The sequence below is a fragment of the Chelonoidis abingdonii genome, chromosome 19, assembly GCF_003597395.2.
Source record: "Chelonoidis abingdonii isolate Lonesome George chromosome 19, CheloAbing_2.0, whole genome shotgun sequence".
In the NCBI taxonomy this organism is placed as follows: Eukaryota; Metazoa; Chordata; order Testudines; family Testudinidae; genus Chelonoidis; species Chelonoidis abingdonii.
Genome location: NC_133787.1, coordinates 18,173,975 through 18,191,529, shown reverse-complemented (window position 1 = coordinate 18,191,529; position 17,555 = coordinate 18,173,975). Strand labels below are relative to the sequence as shown.

The 17,555-nt window shown below is 39.8% G+C and overlaps 1 protein-coding gene across 7 annotated transcripts in view; it reads left to right on the top strand.

Annotated features, from left to right (window-relative positions):
- Nucleotides 1-17,555, top strand: part of PHKB (phosphorylase kinase regulatory subunit beta) — a 232,696-nt gene that overhangs the window by 64,891 nt on the left and 150,250 nt on the right. For all 7 annotated transcript variants that reach the window (XM_032787057.2, XM_075073813.1, XM_032787060.1 and 4 more), the window contains 3 exons: nucleotides 3,944-4,043; nucleotides 13,294-13,401; nucleotides 16,149-16,229. In XM_032787057.2, the coding sequence (XP_032642948.1) occupies nucleotides 3,944-4,043; nucleotides 13,294-13,401; nucleotides 16,149-16,229 (289 nt within the window). The remainder of the gene's footprint in view (nucleotides 1-3,943; nucleotides 4,044-13,293; nucleotides 13,402-16,148; nucleotides 16,230-17,555) is intronic.

The window sequence follows — 17,555 nt, the reverse complement described above, 5'->3', positions numbered from 1 at the left end:
GGGATAGCTACCCACAGTGCAACGCTCCGGAAATTGATGCTAGCCTCGGTACATGGACGCACACGGCCGAATTAATGTGCTTAGTGTGGCCGCGTGCACTTGACTTTATACAGTGTTTCCAAAAATCGGTTTCTGTAAAATTGGAATAATCCCATAGTGTAGACATACCCTTAGAGACCGTTCTCAGTTAATTGCCAGACTGGTGCTAAAAACAGCACTGGATGTAGCTGATGGAAACCTAAATTATATGAGTTCCGGAGGCCTCAACAAGTCTCCTGGTGGATGGATTTTGATCTATTTCAACCTATCAGTTCATGCAGACTCAGTCAAAAATAAATAAGCTATAAAAAAAAGTATATTTTTGATGTATCTTTTTATTGTCTCTCCTTTTACCTGACTTTTTGAAATGAGGTTTCGGGCTGAATAGCTTTGTAAAATTCCAGTTCCCTAACTTTTATAAGTATAGCTTCTTTTCTAAATTTCTGTTTGGAGTATAGCCCCAAAACCTGTGACAATCATAATAAAAAATTGTAACACTTTTTTTCGCTCCCATAATATTATGTAAACAGCTTTTTAAATTTCACTTACCAAGAACATCAAGAGTATCTTGTGAGCTCCCTGTTTCACTAACCTATATAAATGGTCTTCACAACACATTGATTGCAGTAACTTTTTTTCACTATATTTTTTGCTATGTAACCCTTTGCTGGGGCACTCCTCCAAACAAGGGGACATTGGATTTCACACGGAAGGGCTTATTTCACAGTCCACCTTGCATTTTTCAGAGCTGTTAAATTGGTAGGGCCCGAGCTATAATCATTGCCTGAATGAACTCCTTTCCAAATTTTACCCAAATCTTAGGTCTTCTGTTCCTTATACCCTTCCTTCCCAGCCCCAACTTGTTTGAACAGTAGCCTAGGAAAGTGAGCAGCACTTTTCACTGGAGTTAATTTATAGTATGATTTGAAGAATAATGGGAGCCATATTGCTCCCATCATTATTTATGGGTAAACTCCCTGCAATTCATGCTAATGTGGTACTCTTTTTTAAAACACTACTTCTCCTTTTTGAGTATTCCACATTCTTTTTCGAACAGACAATGCTGAGCAAGATGGTGTTAGTTCAACTGTTCTATATTTATGAGAAGGGAAGAATGAGTTGAGAATAATGAAAAATTTAGTCCCTACTAACAGCCCAGCATCACACCGTAAGAAGATAATCATTTTTGTCAGCACAATTCAATTATATTTTTAGTTGAAGAGCTAATTATAATTCATTATAATATAGAGAATTTTTGTTCAAGTGCAGATGATCTATTATATAGATAAAAATGTGAGTTAGATTTTACCCTCCCTTAATCTATATTATTTATTGGTCAAAATTGTATATCTCTATCTCTGTGGCTTTACTTGAAAGATGGATTTAAAATTGTTTGACTCCTCAAAACTTTTTTTGCTTTCATAACAGTTCATGTTACAGACATACCTTTGCATAGCCTTATTTTTTTATGACTACTCCCTAATTAGTCATGGTGGCTGCAAATGAAAATAAAATTTTCTTGACCAGTGTAGCATCACCTTAGGATTTTATTTTAACTGGCAGCTGAAATGGTTGCCCTTAAAATGTTTTATGTTTAATTTCACTCTTTTATGCTTGAAACATATTATGAAAGGCTAGCAATAAATGTAGTAGTTGAGAGCATTAAAATATTGAAAGGGAGCTATGATTTGAAAAGCATGGTTGTTGCCCCTGTTATCCATTTGTATTGAAGGAATTCCTTACATCTTCCTTTTCATTTAATCCCTCCCCTTTGTGGATGAAGCTGAAATGTTTGGAAGAATGGAAGAAACAGAGATGTTGGAAAGGAAGCATTGGTAGTGGAGTGCTGAATACCTCATGTTTACAGTAGCTGACAGACAGACTAAGGCTGGTGAGAAAAGGAGTGATGCAGATCTTGCAGGAGTGATGTAAAGTCTTTGCATCCTGATATCTGGAGATATACAGCATGATATATAGGAGTTATTTTGTATTATGTATCAGAGGGGTAGCCATGTTAGTCTGTATCCACAAAAACAACAAGGAGTTCGGTGGCACCTTAAATACTAACAGATTTATATGGGCATAAGCTTTTGTGGGTGAAAACCCCCCACTTCTTCAGATGCATGGAGTGAAAATTACAGATACAGCCATAAATATATATTGGCATAGGAAGAGAAGGGAGTTACCTTAAAAGTGGAGAACCAATGTTGAAGACCAATTTAGTCAGGGTGGATGTAGTCCACTCCCAATAATTGATGAGGAGGTGTCAATACCAGGAGAGGGAAAATTGCTTTTGTAGTGAGCCAGCTACTCTCAGTCCCTATTCAAGCCCAAATTGTTGGTGGTAAGTTTGCAAATGAATTTTAGCTCAGCAGTTTCTCTTTGAAGTCTGTTTTTGAATTTTTGTTGTTGTTGAAGGATGGCTACTTTTAAATCTGTTATTGTGTGTCCAGGGAGACTGAAGTGTTCTTCTACTGGCTTTTGTATGTTACCATTCTTGATGTCGGATTTGTGTCCATTTATCTTTTTACGTAGACACTGTTCAGTTTGGCCAATGTTCATGGAAGAAGGGCATTGCTGGCACCTGATGGCATATATCACAGTAGTAGATGTGAAAGGGAATGAGCCTCTGCTGGTGTGGTTGGTCCTATGATGGTGTCGCTAGAGTGGATATGGGGACAGAGACAGCAATGGGGTTTGTTATAGGGATTGGTTCCTGAGTTAGTGTTTCTCTGGTGTGGTGTGTAGTTGCTGTGAGTATTTGCTTCAGCTTGGCAGGCTGTCTGTAAGTGAGGATTTGCCTACCTCCCAAGGCTTGTGAGAGTTGGGGGTCGTTTTCCTGGATAGATCATAGCTCGTTGATGGTGCACTGGAAAGGTTTTAGCTGGGGGCTGTATGTGATGGTCAGTGATGTTCTGTTGTTTTCCCTGTTGGGCCTGTCCTGTAGTAGGTGATTTCTGGATACCTGTCTCGCTCTGTCAGTCTGTTTCCTCACTTCCCCAAGTGGGTATTGTAGTTTTAAGAATGCTTGACAGAGATCTTGTAGGTGTTTGTCTGAGGAATTGGAGCAAATGAGGTTGTATCTTAAGGCTTGGCTGTAGACAATGGATCGTGTGATGTATCCTGGATGGAAGCTGGAGGCATGTAGGTAAGTATAGTGGTTAGTAGGTTTCTGATATAAGGTGGTGTTTATGTGACCATCACTTATTGCACTGTAGTGTCCAGGAAGTGGGTCTCTTGTATGAACTCGTCCATGCTGAGGTTGATGGTGGGATGGAAATTGCTGAAATCCAGGTGGAATTCTTCAAGGGCCTTCAAGTGGTAAATTGTGTTCCCATAGTGCAATTACACTTCTTCTGTGAGAACGGAGTTCCTTCCAGTCCTTTAATTGCATGACCAGTTTAGTGTGATTGGGCATTTTTTGCTCTCAAGAGGCCCAGGACTTAGTCAAAATAGGTGCTATAAGCCAGAACTCAGTTGCAGTGTGGGGAAGATGGCACAGTTCTTGCATTGATGTTACTGTCCTTGGTTCTCCACAATGTTGTTGACTTATATTTCTTTAGAACATTTTGGGAGAAATAAGAAAAAAAAATTGGAGTAAAAAAAAATAATCAAGGAACTTGAGTTAAGAGCTTTAATAGCCACTCTTCACTCACCCACTTATTGTGTTATACAGGCAAATTTGTAGTCCACAATTCTTTTTGCTAAGGCACAGCATAAACTGAAAAATGTGGATTGTATCATGGAAAAAATGACAGGACTCTAAATGTATTAACGTTAATGGGTGTCGCTATAATATAGTGTTTAACTATGCAGTTAAATACTTAATTATCAAAAGCATTACTACCTTTAACTTTTTTCCTAATGCATTTGCAGTTTGTTTCATGGGTTATTTCTCTCTCAGGCGCATTGATGATGACAAGGGAAGGACACATGAGCTGGAACATTCTGCCATAAAATGTATGCGAGGAATTCTCTACTGCTGTATGCGCCAGGCTGATAAGGTAAAAACACTGCAGCGTGGACGCAAGTGCTCACTTAATTCTAAAGGATTAATTTAACTACAAGCAGTAACATCTTCCAAATACAGATAAAATTAAAAAGGCAACATAATACTACAGTGCAGTCCAGCTAAGAAAGGACTGCTCTGATTTTCTGGGCCTAGCCATGTGAAAATGTGAAAGGTAAGAAGAACTTCACTATGTATATAAATGATGGAATATATTTCAAAATTATATTTTTCAAATTACTATTCAAATTGAGCCTATGACTGGCAGCCATCTAACTAAAATGTTGATAGTTTGTGATATAGTCAGTATGGTAGTCCTATCAATCATAACAATGAGTAATGTTTTCAGCATTTATCACCTGATATTCAGAACGGCTGAATACCAGCAATTCCCATAGAAATCAGTGGGAAATGAGTGCTCAGAACGTTTCAAAATCAGGCCATTGACTTAGTGGTTTTCTATGGAAGGATGTGGGATTATCGGGAGCTCCTTCCTTTCCTGACCTCAGAAACCTAGAGAAAAGGAGCTTTCAACATTAGGTGGTACTTCCTTGCCACTGAATTTCAGATGTTAAGAGCAAGGTACCCTGCTGTTGAAGTGATGCTGGAACTTTCTTGGTCTACTGACCAGGCCATTGAGTATACTGGTCATCACTTCTCTATCTCTTTGTGGCTTAGTTTTACATTGTAATAAGCAGGTACTAGCGGAGCACCATCAACATACTCATCCCATGATCTCCCTGTTAACAGACCCTGAATATTCTGGGATTATAACTGTGTTTTTTTCCCCCATCCATAGTTAAGGTTCCTAGGGAATATCTTGAAATTTCAATATTTTGTGTAATTACGTTCTCTCACATAATACACTGTTAGTGGTGGGATTTTGTTTGTGTGTATGTCTGTGTGCATGTGTATGATGTAGGGGGTAAGGTAGCCAAGGACAGTGGATGAGTTAAAGGGACTCTGTCTGAAAACTTGTATATACTGTTATTCCAAGTAACCTGTAAAAAGAGTATAACTGAAAAAGAATAGAGAAAAAAATCCTTTCTTTACCATTTTGCTTACTTTGAGCATTTGACATTACTTAGTACATAGTCAATTTCACTGTTTTGTTTGATGGCCTGTTGTGCTTAGTGTCTTGTACTCTAGCATATGACTTCACTCTCATGTATTGCTTTGTGGGACCTTACATACACTCTGTTCCCTGAGATCTGCAGGAAGGAATTCATCAGTAATCCAACAGCCAGGTTGTTGCTTTTTCTATGTCCTGAGTCAAAGGGATGACCTCTTTTCCTAGCCCCTGCATGGAGTGGGAAGCAGCAGGAACTGAGATGCAGCTCTCTAGACTCTGTACAATGCTGAGGGAGCAATAGGAGCCTGACCGTGATGAGACACTTTCACTCCCTGGACCTCTACCGAGACCCCAGGTAGAAAATGAAACCTGGGGACAGGGAGACCCTTTTTTCCTCCCCCTTTTCAGTTCTTTGTATAGGGCTGGGGTATGGGAGCCCTTCATTTCCCAATATGGGGCCATTGAGCAATGAAAGGCACAACATACTTTACAAGTTCCAGAAAAGAGTGAAGCAGTTGGGAGGCTTCCATGCTGGGTTTTTTTTTTTGTTTTTTTTTTGTTTTTTTTTTAAGGTAAAGTAATAAACAGGAGTGTGACCAAGGGGGAATTGGGACAGTGGTAATCATGAACATGTTTGATCAAGATCCGCTTGGACCTGTCCACTGTCTCTTACTTGAACAGACCCTTATAAAGCATTTTTTAAAATGTAACTTTGAGAAATAAATGTAAGGCATGCTATTTAATAGATGTTCTGTCTGAAATTTGAGTTTATTTTTAAATTGTTCAATGTCAAATTCTTATTAACATCAGGTTAAAATAAAGTACCCATCCTTTCTGTGTGGGTTGATTTCACAACGTGATATGAAACTGTTGTAAGACAGAGAGAATTCATCTAGAATTACTTATGAGCAGGTATCCCCAAGAGATTGAGATTTGAACTTTATGAATGGAGTCTTTTTTAAAAACCAGGAATTTGTGTATCCCTTTTATTTCATGTAGCTTCTATTTTGTGTTAATTTCTAAAGAGCTATGTTTGGCCACATATGAGAAGGTGTGGGGATAAAAATGGAATAGTGATGGATTTTTCTGTGACTGCTTTTAAAGTTAAAATCTGTTGCTTTGTTTTTTATGTTTTTAAATGCTGCATATTTCTCTCCTTAACTTACAGGGCTTTGTTGTGGAGAAAGAATCAGAGGGGGATGTGAATAATAAACAGTAAATAAGCAATGATTTAATGTAATGTATATACTGGCTGTCATTTGTTACCTTGGTTACTGTGATGGGGGCTCTATTCAAGCAATGGAGTAGCAGAAGCAATGTGAGATGCCATTAGAGACATAATTCCAATTGGAATTATCTAAAAAACATATACTGTACTTTTACAGTGGACAGATTTATGCTAGGAAAAGCATGAATATGTATGCCAAAAATGACTGCACTTGAAATTAGTATATAATATTGCTTGTGGCTCACTAATTACACTGATTGCCTTTCCAATCACAGTAGAAGACAAACTATAACCTGAAGAATCTCTGTAATATACTGATATACTCAGTGTTGTCTACACACATACAATTAAATATTAAGTAAACTGTATTATGCTGTCATCCAGTATATGAATTCCATTCCTCATTCATAGGCTATGTTGCATCTGGAATATGTACTGTGATAAATATGGCTTGTTAATAGAACAAGAAGTGTAAGAATAGTGTTGTGATGCTGTGCAAGGTAGACCTTGTAGAGGCAATAATTGTGGTTATGGTACCAACTACTTATTGTACTGTATTGCTTGAAGAATTATGGAATGGGATCGTCTATTGGACATTCTGCTTTGGACATGGGAAGGCTCCTCACTTGTCCTTCCCTGAGAGTTTGTTTTTTATTTTTATTTTCCTGGGATGCTCTGTCTTCCTCGCAGTTACTTGACAGTCCAAATTAGATTTGTAGTTTTGTGAAATAATGGAGTGTGTATGTCACAATGAAAAGGGAAGCAAAAGGAAGTTATGTGGCACCACCATGGTTCTTTCTTACTCGTCTGCTGTCCTCCTGTTGCACTTAAATCTTTCTCTCTGGCTGGGATTTTCCAAAGTGCCTAAGCGGCTTAGATGCCTAACTCTCATCGAATTTTAATGAGACTTGGGTGCCTAAATCCCTTAAACTGAGATTTTCAAAGCCATCATGTAAATTTCTTCTTCTGTCATTCTCATTTTCCGTTCACAGCTTCAATCTAGACGTTTGTTTTCAAGCCTTGTTGTCTGCTCTACTCGTTACTTCCATCTGGTTTTCGTTCTGTTTCTTCTCCTGATTCTTAGTGTAGATCAGATCAGGAATTGTACCCAGGTTCTAATGAAGATACACATAGCTACACTAAGCCAAATGACACTAGCCAAACTTCTGGCCCAAAGTTTATACTCATGCACTCATGTAATGTTTTTTAAAATCTTTTCTGTGTTAGTTTGACAACACTAATGAAAGAAATCTTTTTTTTTTTGCCATCTCTTTAGTCCCTTCTTTCTTTCACTTTCCATTCTATCTTTTGGTTCCTTTCTTTCTTCTCCATCTTATAGCTTTTTACAAACGCACATCCCATTCACTCCACGTCATCTTAACCACATTATAACTACTTGAAAATATATTGCTTCTTTACCTTGGGAAAGTAAACTAGGTAAGTGGTATTGGGAGCGAAAGATAAGGCATTTTCTGATTTGTTTCCAAAGATGCATATAAGAAGCACTGATGCTTGTGATGCTCCATCACTGGAGATTTTTTAGAGAAGGTTAGACAAACGCCTGTCAGGAATGGTCTAGATCAGTAGTCTCCAACCTTTTTACACCCAAGATCACTTTTTGAATTTAAGGGCAATCCAGGATCTACCCCTGCCCCTTCCCTGAGGCCCCGCTCCTTCCATCCCCCCGCCTCCATTGCTCACTCTCCCCCACCCTCACTCACTTTCACCAGGCTGGGGCAGGGTTTTGGGAAGGGGTGCGGGCTCTGAGTTAAGGCTTAGGGGTTCAGAGTTTGGGAGGGGACTGGGGGCTGAGCCTGGGGTGCGGGGTTGGGGTGCAGCAGGGGGTGAGGGGTGCTGGCTCTGAGAGGTGGGTAGGGCTTGGGCAGGGGTTGGGGTGCAGGAGGGTGTATGAGGTAGGGGTTGGGGTGCAGGAGGGGATTCATGGTGCAGGAGGCGATCTGGGGTACTGGCTCTGGGAGGGAGCTCAAGACTAGGGCAGGGGCTTAGGGTGCAGGAGGGGGTATGTTTTGCTGGCTCCGGGAGGGTGCTCTCAGGGCTGGGAGTTGGGTGCGGCCTCTCGCCAGGCAGCACTTACCTCAGGCATCTCCCTGTCGGCAGCGCAGCAAGGCTAAGGCAGGCTCGTGTCCTGGCCCCATGCTGCTCCTGGAAGGGGCCAACGCACCCCTATGACCCCTGGGGAGAAGCTGGGGGCATGTGGCTCTCTGTACTGCCCCTCTCTGCAAGCACTGCCCCCAATTTCCCTTTGGCCTCTGTTCTCCCTTCCTGGCCAATAAGAGCTGTGGGGGTGGTGCTTGCAGGCAGGAGCAGTGCAAAGAGAAACACACACACAGACAGACCCATTGGGGCGTGCTGGTCGCTTCCGGGCTCTGCCGCGGCTGGAGATCGTGATAGACGAGGAGAGTCCCCAAGATCGACCAGTTGATTGTGATCTATTGTGACCACTGGTCTAGATAATACTTAGTTCTGCCATGAGTGCAGGGGAGTGGACTAGATGACCTCTTGAGGTCCCTTCTATGATTCTATGTTTTGGAGATCACCCAGACCAGTAAAGGGTTCTGTCGCCGTCTGTCTTATAACTTTGGGTGTCTTAATGTTATACTCTGTGGCTCAGAATCCTGACACTAAGAGCCAGCCCATAAGCTTGAAGGTCTCATCCTGCCTTCTACCATCCTAGTTACTTTTTGCAGGGTGATCCCAACAGTTCTTCTAGTCCTGAGTCTCTGCAAATCCACCTACATTGAGTATTAAATTGCTAGATACTCAAACTTTTCCCCTCCAGTTCATCACTCCGAAGGTGTGAAAACAGCCCCCAGTTATCAGTTCACTCTGGGGGACATACTCCACACAGTTTGCATACCAGAGCCCTAGTTGGGATAAAAATAAGCAAAAAAAATGTATTTGATATAAAAATCACAGATTCAAAGATGAAATATCAGAGGGGTAGCCGTGTTAGTCTGGATCTGTAAAAGCAGCAAAGAGTTGTGTGGCACCTTGTAGACTAACAAACGTATTGGAGCATGAGCTTTTGTGGGTGAATACCCACTTCGTCGGATGCATTTAAATTCTCATGTTGTGTTCCTGTATGTACTGAAGAAAAGTGCCAATGACACAACACCAAAAGATCAGTTGAAGCTGTTATTTAGTTAACTAGGTGAGATCTGCACACTTTTGATCAGTGTTGGATGAAGAAAATACATTCTGATATAATCCAGGCACCTTAGTCTGAAGCAACCAAAAAAGTATGTGTAAGACCTTAGGTGTAAAAAAAGCAGTAAGTTTCATGCATCCAACGAAGTGGGTATTCACCCACGAAAGCTCATGCTCCAATACGTTTGTTAGTCTATAAGGTGCCACAGAACTTTTTGCCAATTTTAAAGAGGAAATAGTAAGGAGAAACAAACTTATACAGGCTACATAGAAAATAAACATAAAGATCCAACCTCGGGCTTCACATTTCTATATTAGATTAATTCTCTTTTCTAAATATGTTACCTTTTCCCTCTGAACAGTTTCCCAGTGCACCCAGTGTCATAAAGAGGGATCCAGTATTTCATGGGTAGCTTCTTCCATTTGGAGGCTGCTCCTCAGTTTCTTGATGAAAAGCCTGGTGACTCATGGTTTTACAGAGTGGGGGGGAATTCTCTGTTACCTCAGTGTCTTTCCATTAACTTTAATGGTGGTTCATTGTCTTTTCCTGGTTTGGTCATTGGATGGGTACTTGAAGCTGGGTTTGTGTAAACAACTGCCTTGGGAGATGCCTTCCATGTGTGAGTGCTTCCTCATCCTGTTGTGAGGTGATGCTGTAATTGCATAGCTACATTTACATACGTCTGTTAGTCTACAAGGTGCCACAGGACTCTTTGCTGCTTTTACAGATCCAGACTCAAACAGCTACCCCTCTGATAGTTTTCTACATATATACACTGATAATCATAATCTCTGTGTGTGTGTGTGTATAATGACTGTCAAGTTCAGCACTTTAAAAGCTTCCATAAAAGAACTTATTTGACATATTTTTATACACAATAGCATTGTATAACATCAGTTGATTCATTTGCTTATTCTTTGGGATTCAGACCCCCTGTTCTCCTCTTTGGGTGTTGGAGCCCTGATTATCACAGTGCTGTTGTAGAAAAAGGAGCCATGAAATAAAATTTGATTTTATAAGTACATTTCAAACCCATGAATTCAGAATGAGTGTGATGAGCGGCAGTATATTTTCCCATAGCTCACTACAATTTTGATTGCAATAAAATGAGCTCTTTAACCCTTCAGTTTATTTAGCCAATAGCTGTTATGATGTACTTTTTAAAAAATACCAAGTAGAATCTAAGTAAGGATAAACCAGATGCTTAGTATTCTGTATGTAATTTAGACTAGAGAAGTAATTACACAGATCTTCGTTTTTGTCATTCCCAATCAGAATAAGAAATGCTGGGTGTTTTCTCTTGTTCTTTGCTGTTTCCATGGTGTTGCATTTTGTTCCCAGACACCATGCCCCACTAATCTCTAAAGTTTTATAGAGCTTGTTTTTTGCTTACATTTTAAGTTAGTCTTTTTAACAGCTTCAGGCCTCAAAACACAGTTATACAATTTCCTTTGAGTATCTTGAATCATTTAGTTCTTGCTATTCCCTTTGCATAGTGATTATATTTAAATTCTCATGTTGTGTTCCTGTATGTACAGAAGAAAAATGCAAATGGCACAGCACCAAAATATCAGTTGAAGCTGTTATTTAGTTATCTAGGTGAGATGTGCACACTTGTGATCAGTGTTGGATGAAGAAGATACATTTTGATATAATCCAGGCACCTTAGTCTGAAGCAACCAAAAAAGTATGTGTAAGACTTTAGGTGTAAAAAAAGCAGTAAATTTCATCCTGCTGTGCAAGTAAAGAACTCTGTAAGAATTTGTGTGCTTGTGTGTTTTTCACTGATTTGCTTTTTGCAAGATTTTTTTTTTTTTTAATTATCTGTTTTAAGCCTCTTCTGGTGGTAATGCACTGGTGTATCTTGGCTAGTAAAGACTGATTCTTTGAAGTGACATAATTTCTCTTTTTCATTCTTTATGTTAAAAATGCAGAGGTAATGCTCCAGCCAAAAAAACCGCACCACCAATTAAATCTTTATGTAATTACCTTTTTAAAGAAATACATTAAGAAAATCCTAGGTATATTGCAAGGAAGGGCAAGCTTGTGTTTAAAAAAAAAAAAAAAAGTATGAAATGAAAGTAATATGGATGCAATAAAATCATACAGTTAAAGCATGGAATAAGATCTTTCACCCAGAGGGGAAAATGTGCATAAAGAAAACCTTTTTCAGTCTGCAGTATAGCCGAACAAATGGAATGTAGCAGAAACCATTGTCTGAAGCAGGCCTGCACAACTTGCAAAGAGGTGATGGCCATATTACTCCAAAGAAAACAGCTGATGGCCACCCCCCTCCCCCGGCCCCGTGGAAACAACTCCCCACCCCACGCTGCCCATCCCGCATAAACAAACCCTCTTTCTCCAGCGCCGCCCTGCCAAAACAACTGTGGGTGGAAAAGCTGGCGGTGGTGGGGAGAGAAACGGCGCACATAGGGTGACCAGATCACAACAGTAAAATAGGACCAGCCCCACAATCACACCCCTCTGCAACCCCCCAGGGCTCACTATGTTACTGCACACAGCAGTACCAAAAATTTAAATACTTAAAATAGATATCCCCCTCCAGCCATCGACTCGCTGCTCGCTCCTCACCCCCCCCAAGTATAAAGCCTCGCTGCCATTGCCCGCTTAGCTCATCATCCCCCTATGAAATAAGAGGAGGAGAAAAGAGGGATAGTTTTAAGGGATTTTCTGGGGCTATGAGCTAAGGGGAGGAGAAAGGGGGACAGTGTGAAGAGATTGGGTATGACTGTCCAACACACAAACACAGGGGCCGCAGGGAGCCCGGGGGGGACAGTGTGATAGAGGCCAGGGAGGGGGAAGGTCCCTGGACCAGGGAAGGAGGCAACAGTAGGAGTAAGGCAGGTGCATCACACACACAGAAGCACACGCACACACATCTCTCCTGGGGATTTCCTGGCTGCCCACAGACCGTTCAACTCCCCACCCCCACCCCGATCCCTACAGAGGCTGCCCTGGGACCAACCAGCACAGTAGCTGCCCTGCCCCCAACTCAAGAGGGGGGTTTGGGGGGGGTCTCAGTCCAGTCTCCCCACCCCTCCGAGCTGTGTTCGAGCCCAGGCTGGGCGCCCCTCCCCTCGCTTGGCACTTACCGGCTCTGCCTCATGCCCAGCGCTTCCCGCCTCAGTGGGCCCCGGAAGTGACACACCTGCTGTACGCCAGGTCGGGGGAGCGGGAGACGGAGCCACCTGCAGTTCTGGCTGTTAGGGCAGTTGAAGCGAGGTGTGTGTGCACGGGGCTGTGAGGTGCCTTCTCCCTGGCAGGGGGCGAACCCAGTAGCCCCACCCCGCCGCTTGCCCACGGGCTGCACAGTGAGCCCATGCGGCCCAGGGGCTGCATGTTTTGCAGGCCTGGTCTGAAATGTAGCCCTCATAGTCGATATTGTGTGAATGCTTAGCAAGTAGCACTAGAGAGGAGATGGAAATTACTGAATCTCTATGTAGCAATCTACTTGTGTTCACAGTAGAGAAACTCCTTGATTATGAAACCAGAGTATGGAATGAAATTATATGTATAAAGAAGCCATTATTAAACTGAACAATTCTATCATTTGAAGAAAAAAAAATAATATAAACTGGAGTCAAATACTTCTTTGTGATTTGGTGCTAATTCACATAAAACTTTATTCAGTGTTAATTCACTAATAGATTGACACTTGCATGACATCTTAAAATACCTATCATAGATGGTGGGTTTGTTTGGAGACGAGTGTATTTATAATCCATTTATTTCATTTTATGAAAATTTGCCTCTAGGTTCAGCAGTTTAAGCAAGACCCCAGACCATCCAAATGCCTTCATTCTGTTTTCAGTGCACATAGTGGAGATGAAGTCTTCTCCCATGATGAATATGGCCATCTTCAGGTAAAACAAAACAAAACAAAAAAAACCCTCTTAAATGTGATTGCAGAATTGGGTGCCTTTTATATAATATTACTACTGAATCTAATATTCTTTCATGATGGATGTTTCTTTATAGTCTGACAAGCTTTACAGAATTTTATAAATTGAGATGTCTGCTGTAACTCGTATTGAAAGGATCAAACTGTTTATCTTGTGCAGAAGATATCAGTGCAACTGTGTTTAAAAAAAAAAAGTTTTGTTTTGAGAAAGAAAGTAATTTTTCAATAAATAACCCAGCATAAAAATAGTTTCTGTACATACTGTATTATCAGTAAATTGAAGGATTGCAATAATCTTATATTGGATACTATATTTTTATTAATGTTCCCAGCCACATTTTCCAGAAAGCGGAGAAGGTTTAATTAACTTTTAAAAGATATAAAAGACACTGCAAACTGCTGTTTTGTTTGTTTTTAATTTGTTATTCTCTATTGTCTGTAATGCTCTCTTCTAAGATTGGAAAATATAAATTCTATCCTTTTTTTTGTCCTTTTCCATTTGCCAGATATTGATTTGCCCTCCCCTGTATAACCATGATGTTTCTGATGTAACTGACACCAAATTAATTTCATTTGTGTTCATTAGTATCCTTGTTTATAACAGAACATTCTGGCACAGCTCTGAGAACAGTGATGTTGCTCCCAAGACAACAGAACTAGAACCAAAGCACAAAATATTGTGTAGTTAATCAAGTGTGGTTGTTATACTGGGAATTATTTAATTTCTTGGTGCCAATATAGCCAAATCATTCCCTTCATAAAATATACCCATTTTGGAGTCGGAAAGCTCTGTTAAAGACAGTTTCCTGCACATCATTTCATGGATGGAGTGTTATGACTCAATCTGCTGCTGAATGAAACCTGCTGAACATGCACATGTCTATAGATTGTGAGAGAAATTACATGGCTCTTGGTAAATCTGAATAAGACTGGGGAAATTGCCTGGTATTCTAAGCATCTCTTCCTCACAGCAATGCTATTCCTTCTGGACTTGAGAGAATGCAGTTGCTGTAGCTGGTGACTGCCATGAGAACCACATACACAACAAAATGGAAATGTGGGATATAATCCTGACTAAGGTCAGTGTAATGTTTTGTGACAAAACCCCTGTGAATTTGCAAGAGGAACAATGCCATAGAAAAGGAGTAGCCCTCCCTCCTACTGCCAGCAAGTCTCTTCCACAGTGTGGCACATCAGCATCATGGAGTGGAAGTGCAGGGGCAGTCTGTAAGACTGAGGGGTGGAAAGATGGGAAGGGGCATGTTGCAAAATCACTACGGCTTCTTGGTCCTCATCTTCTTTTTCAGTCCATTATGTTTGTGTTTGGTTCCCTTTTAAATTATGTTACAACATGGGAGCAATAGATTCTGATAGAATCTTAAAATGTAATACCTAAAATGATAAAATATTACAGCTACAAAGAGTATAGTTAATATGATCTGACATAAATCTTCATAACTTTTGGAAATATCTGGGAAGTGTGAGAGAGAGACAGATCTCCCAGTCTTTTTCTGAAATAGTTACACTCTAGTTCTGTTATCCAGTTCTGTCACCCTAGTAAGTGACCTGAAAATAAAAGAATCATAAAAGGTTTAGAATTTGGAGAGTATTCTTAAGCATGTTTAAAAAAAATTCAAGGGAGGTCACAGTTTGAGTCCGGACTATTTCTTTAAATCCCACACACTGAAGTTAAGGCTTGTATTAATTTCTTAAGCAAGTTACTGATTAATTTGAACACTTTATATGTCACTAATTTAGTATCTGAATCACCATAATTATATGAATCCTATATTGTACAAGAACCTTATCATGATATCATTGTTTTTGCTTCATTGATGTTTTTTCTGATATTCTAGAGTAATGGTACTCGTGTGAATGCTAAGGCAGTTAATAACCTAATGGTCTATTAGGGATTGGTAACAGAAGAAAACAACTCATTTTTTCATAAATGTAATTTAGTCATATGCTGAACAGTTGATTAAAATTAATACTTCTCTCCAGATGGTTTCATTAATACTTTGTTTGTTAGGACTTAAATGGTCTGTTTTTCAAATATGTGGACTACTGTTTAAGCCAGGGGTTCTCAAACTTTTATACTGGTGATCCTTTTCACATAGCAAGCCTCTGAGTGCAATCCCCCCTTATAAATTAAAAACACTTTTTTGTGTATGTAACACCATTATAAATGCTGGAGGCAAAGCGGGCCTTAGGGTGGAGGCTGACAGTTTGCGACCCCCCATGTAATAACCTCATGATTCCCTGAGGGGTCCTGACCCCCAGTTGGAGAACCTCTGGTTTAAGCTATTGCTTGCTTCTTCTAGTGCGTCACTTTCCAATAACTGTCATTTACATACATTTGCGATGGCTTGTCACAGGTGATTGTGAAATAATTGCATATGGCTCAAAACAGTATTCCCAAGCACAAGTGTTTTAATATCATAATTTTCAAGGAAAGCTTTAAAAACAAATGTAAAAGCAGTTGTTAACAACACTACTTGGTGCAGTTCTCTTGATCAAGTGTTCCACATCAGTACACTTACATTACATGTGTAATACTACAATGGATGAAATTTCTTAAGAACATAACCACGTCATAGCACAAAAGCTCCTTTTCTCTATCTATCACATTTTTGTTTTGAAACTCAACTGGTCTGCTATGACCTCATAAAAGTAAAATATACTTTTTTTTTATCCTTTTCTTCACTTCAGATAAATGCTGTATCACTGTTCCTCCTCTACCTGGTTGAGATGATATCCTCAGGACTGCAGATTATCTACAATACAGATGAGGTATTAATTGAATTCTGACATTAATCAGTTATGCATGTTGAAGATTTCTTTTGCCTTTTACTTGGTTTATTAACCATAAAATTGAATGAGTTTCTTCCTGCATTTAGGTAATTGGTCATCTAGAGATGCATCAAAAAGCCACTTATTTTTTAATGATTGCCATATTAAAGATAAACTGAATATATAACAAATAGGTGGTAAAATGGCACAGCTACACAAGTGCGTTTTAACATGATCTGATATAAACTTTAAAACTTTTAGAACTGTATGGGAATCATAAGAATGAGAGATCTACCAGTTTCTTCTGCGATAGTTATTTTATCCTGTTCTGTCTCTCTTTTCAGTGGCATGAAAACAAGTTAATACATTCACATTCTCTTTTTTCCATGACTTTTTGCCCCATTCCCTAATAGATTTTCAAGTTCCATGCATAAAAAAATCAAACTATTGTAAACCACAAGTGAAACATCGGTTATTATAGTGACATTCCTACTTTGGATATGGGTTAAATAAGAATATTAGAAACAGCAACTCTAATGCACCAAAAAAAAAAAAAGATCAAAATAAAAAATTCAAAAACCAGGCAATGTAGAGAAGTTTTGTAGTATGTTGAAAGAAAAAAGGATATCTTAGTAAGGCAACATCCCACCCACTTGGCCTTCCTTGCCTGTAAATTGGGAGATTTTGCACAGTATGACATGGCTGAGTGGAGCCTGTAAAGAAGAGGTAAAAGTGTTCAATAAGCTTTGATAAGAACATGTCAGGGATAAGATTGTCAATTTTGGTTGGACGTATTCCTGGAGGTTTCCTTGCATGACATAATCTTTCATTCTGGGGACTCCAGGGCAATCCTGGAGGCTTGGCAACCCTAGTCTGGGATGACATCACCCACCAGTGAATTTCAGTTGACTGTTAACAGAGGTTGAATAGGAAAAAGTGGGAATCACTCACTCTGATACATGAAGATGGAACTTATTTGGAGTCAATGGTAATATACATGTGAATGAATTATATTCAGTATTTTTAGTAGAAGTTTTAAGCCATTTTATTTAAATAAAAGTAACATAGTTACATCAGACAAGTATGTTCATTTTTGATCTTGAAGGGGACACAAGTAGATCATGAGCCGTTAATAGTTTTAATCTGAGCACAAAGTGATCTTCCTCAGAGATCAAGTTTTATTTCATCACTCTCACTGAGGCCTGGTCTACATTACGCGTTTAAATCAATTTAAAGAGCGTTAAATCGATTTAACGCTGTACCCGTCCACACTACAACGCCCTTTATATCGATATAAAGGGCTCTTTAAATCGATTTCTGTACTCC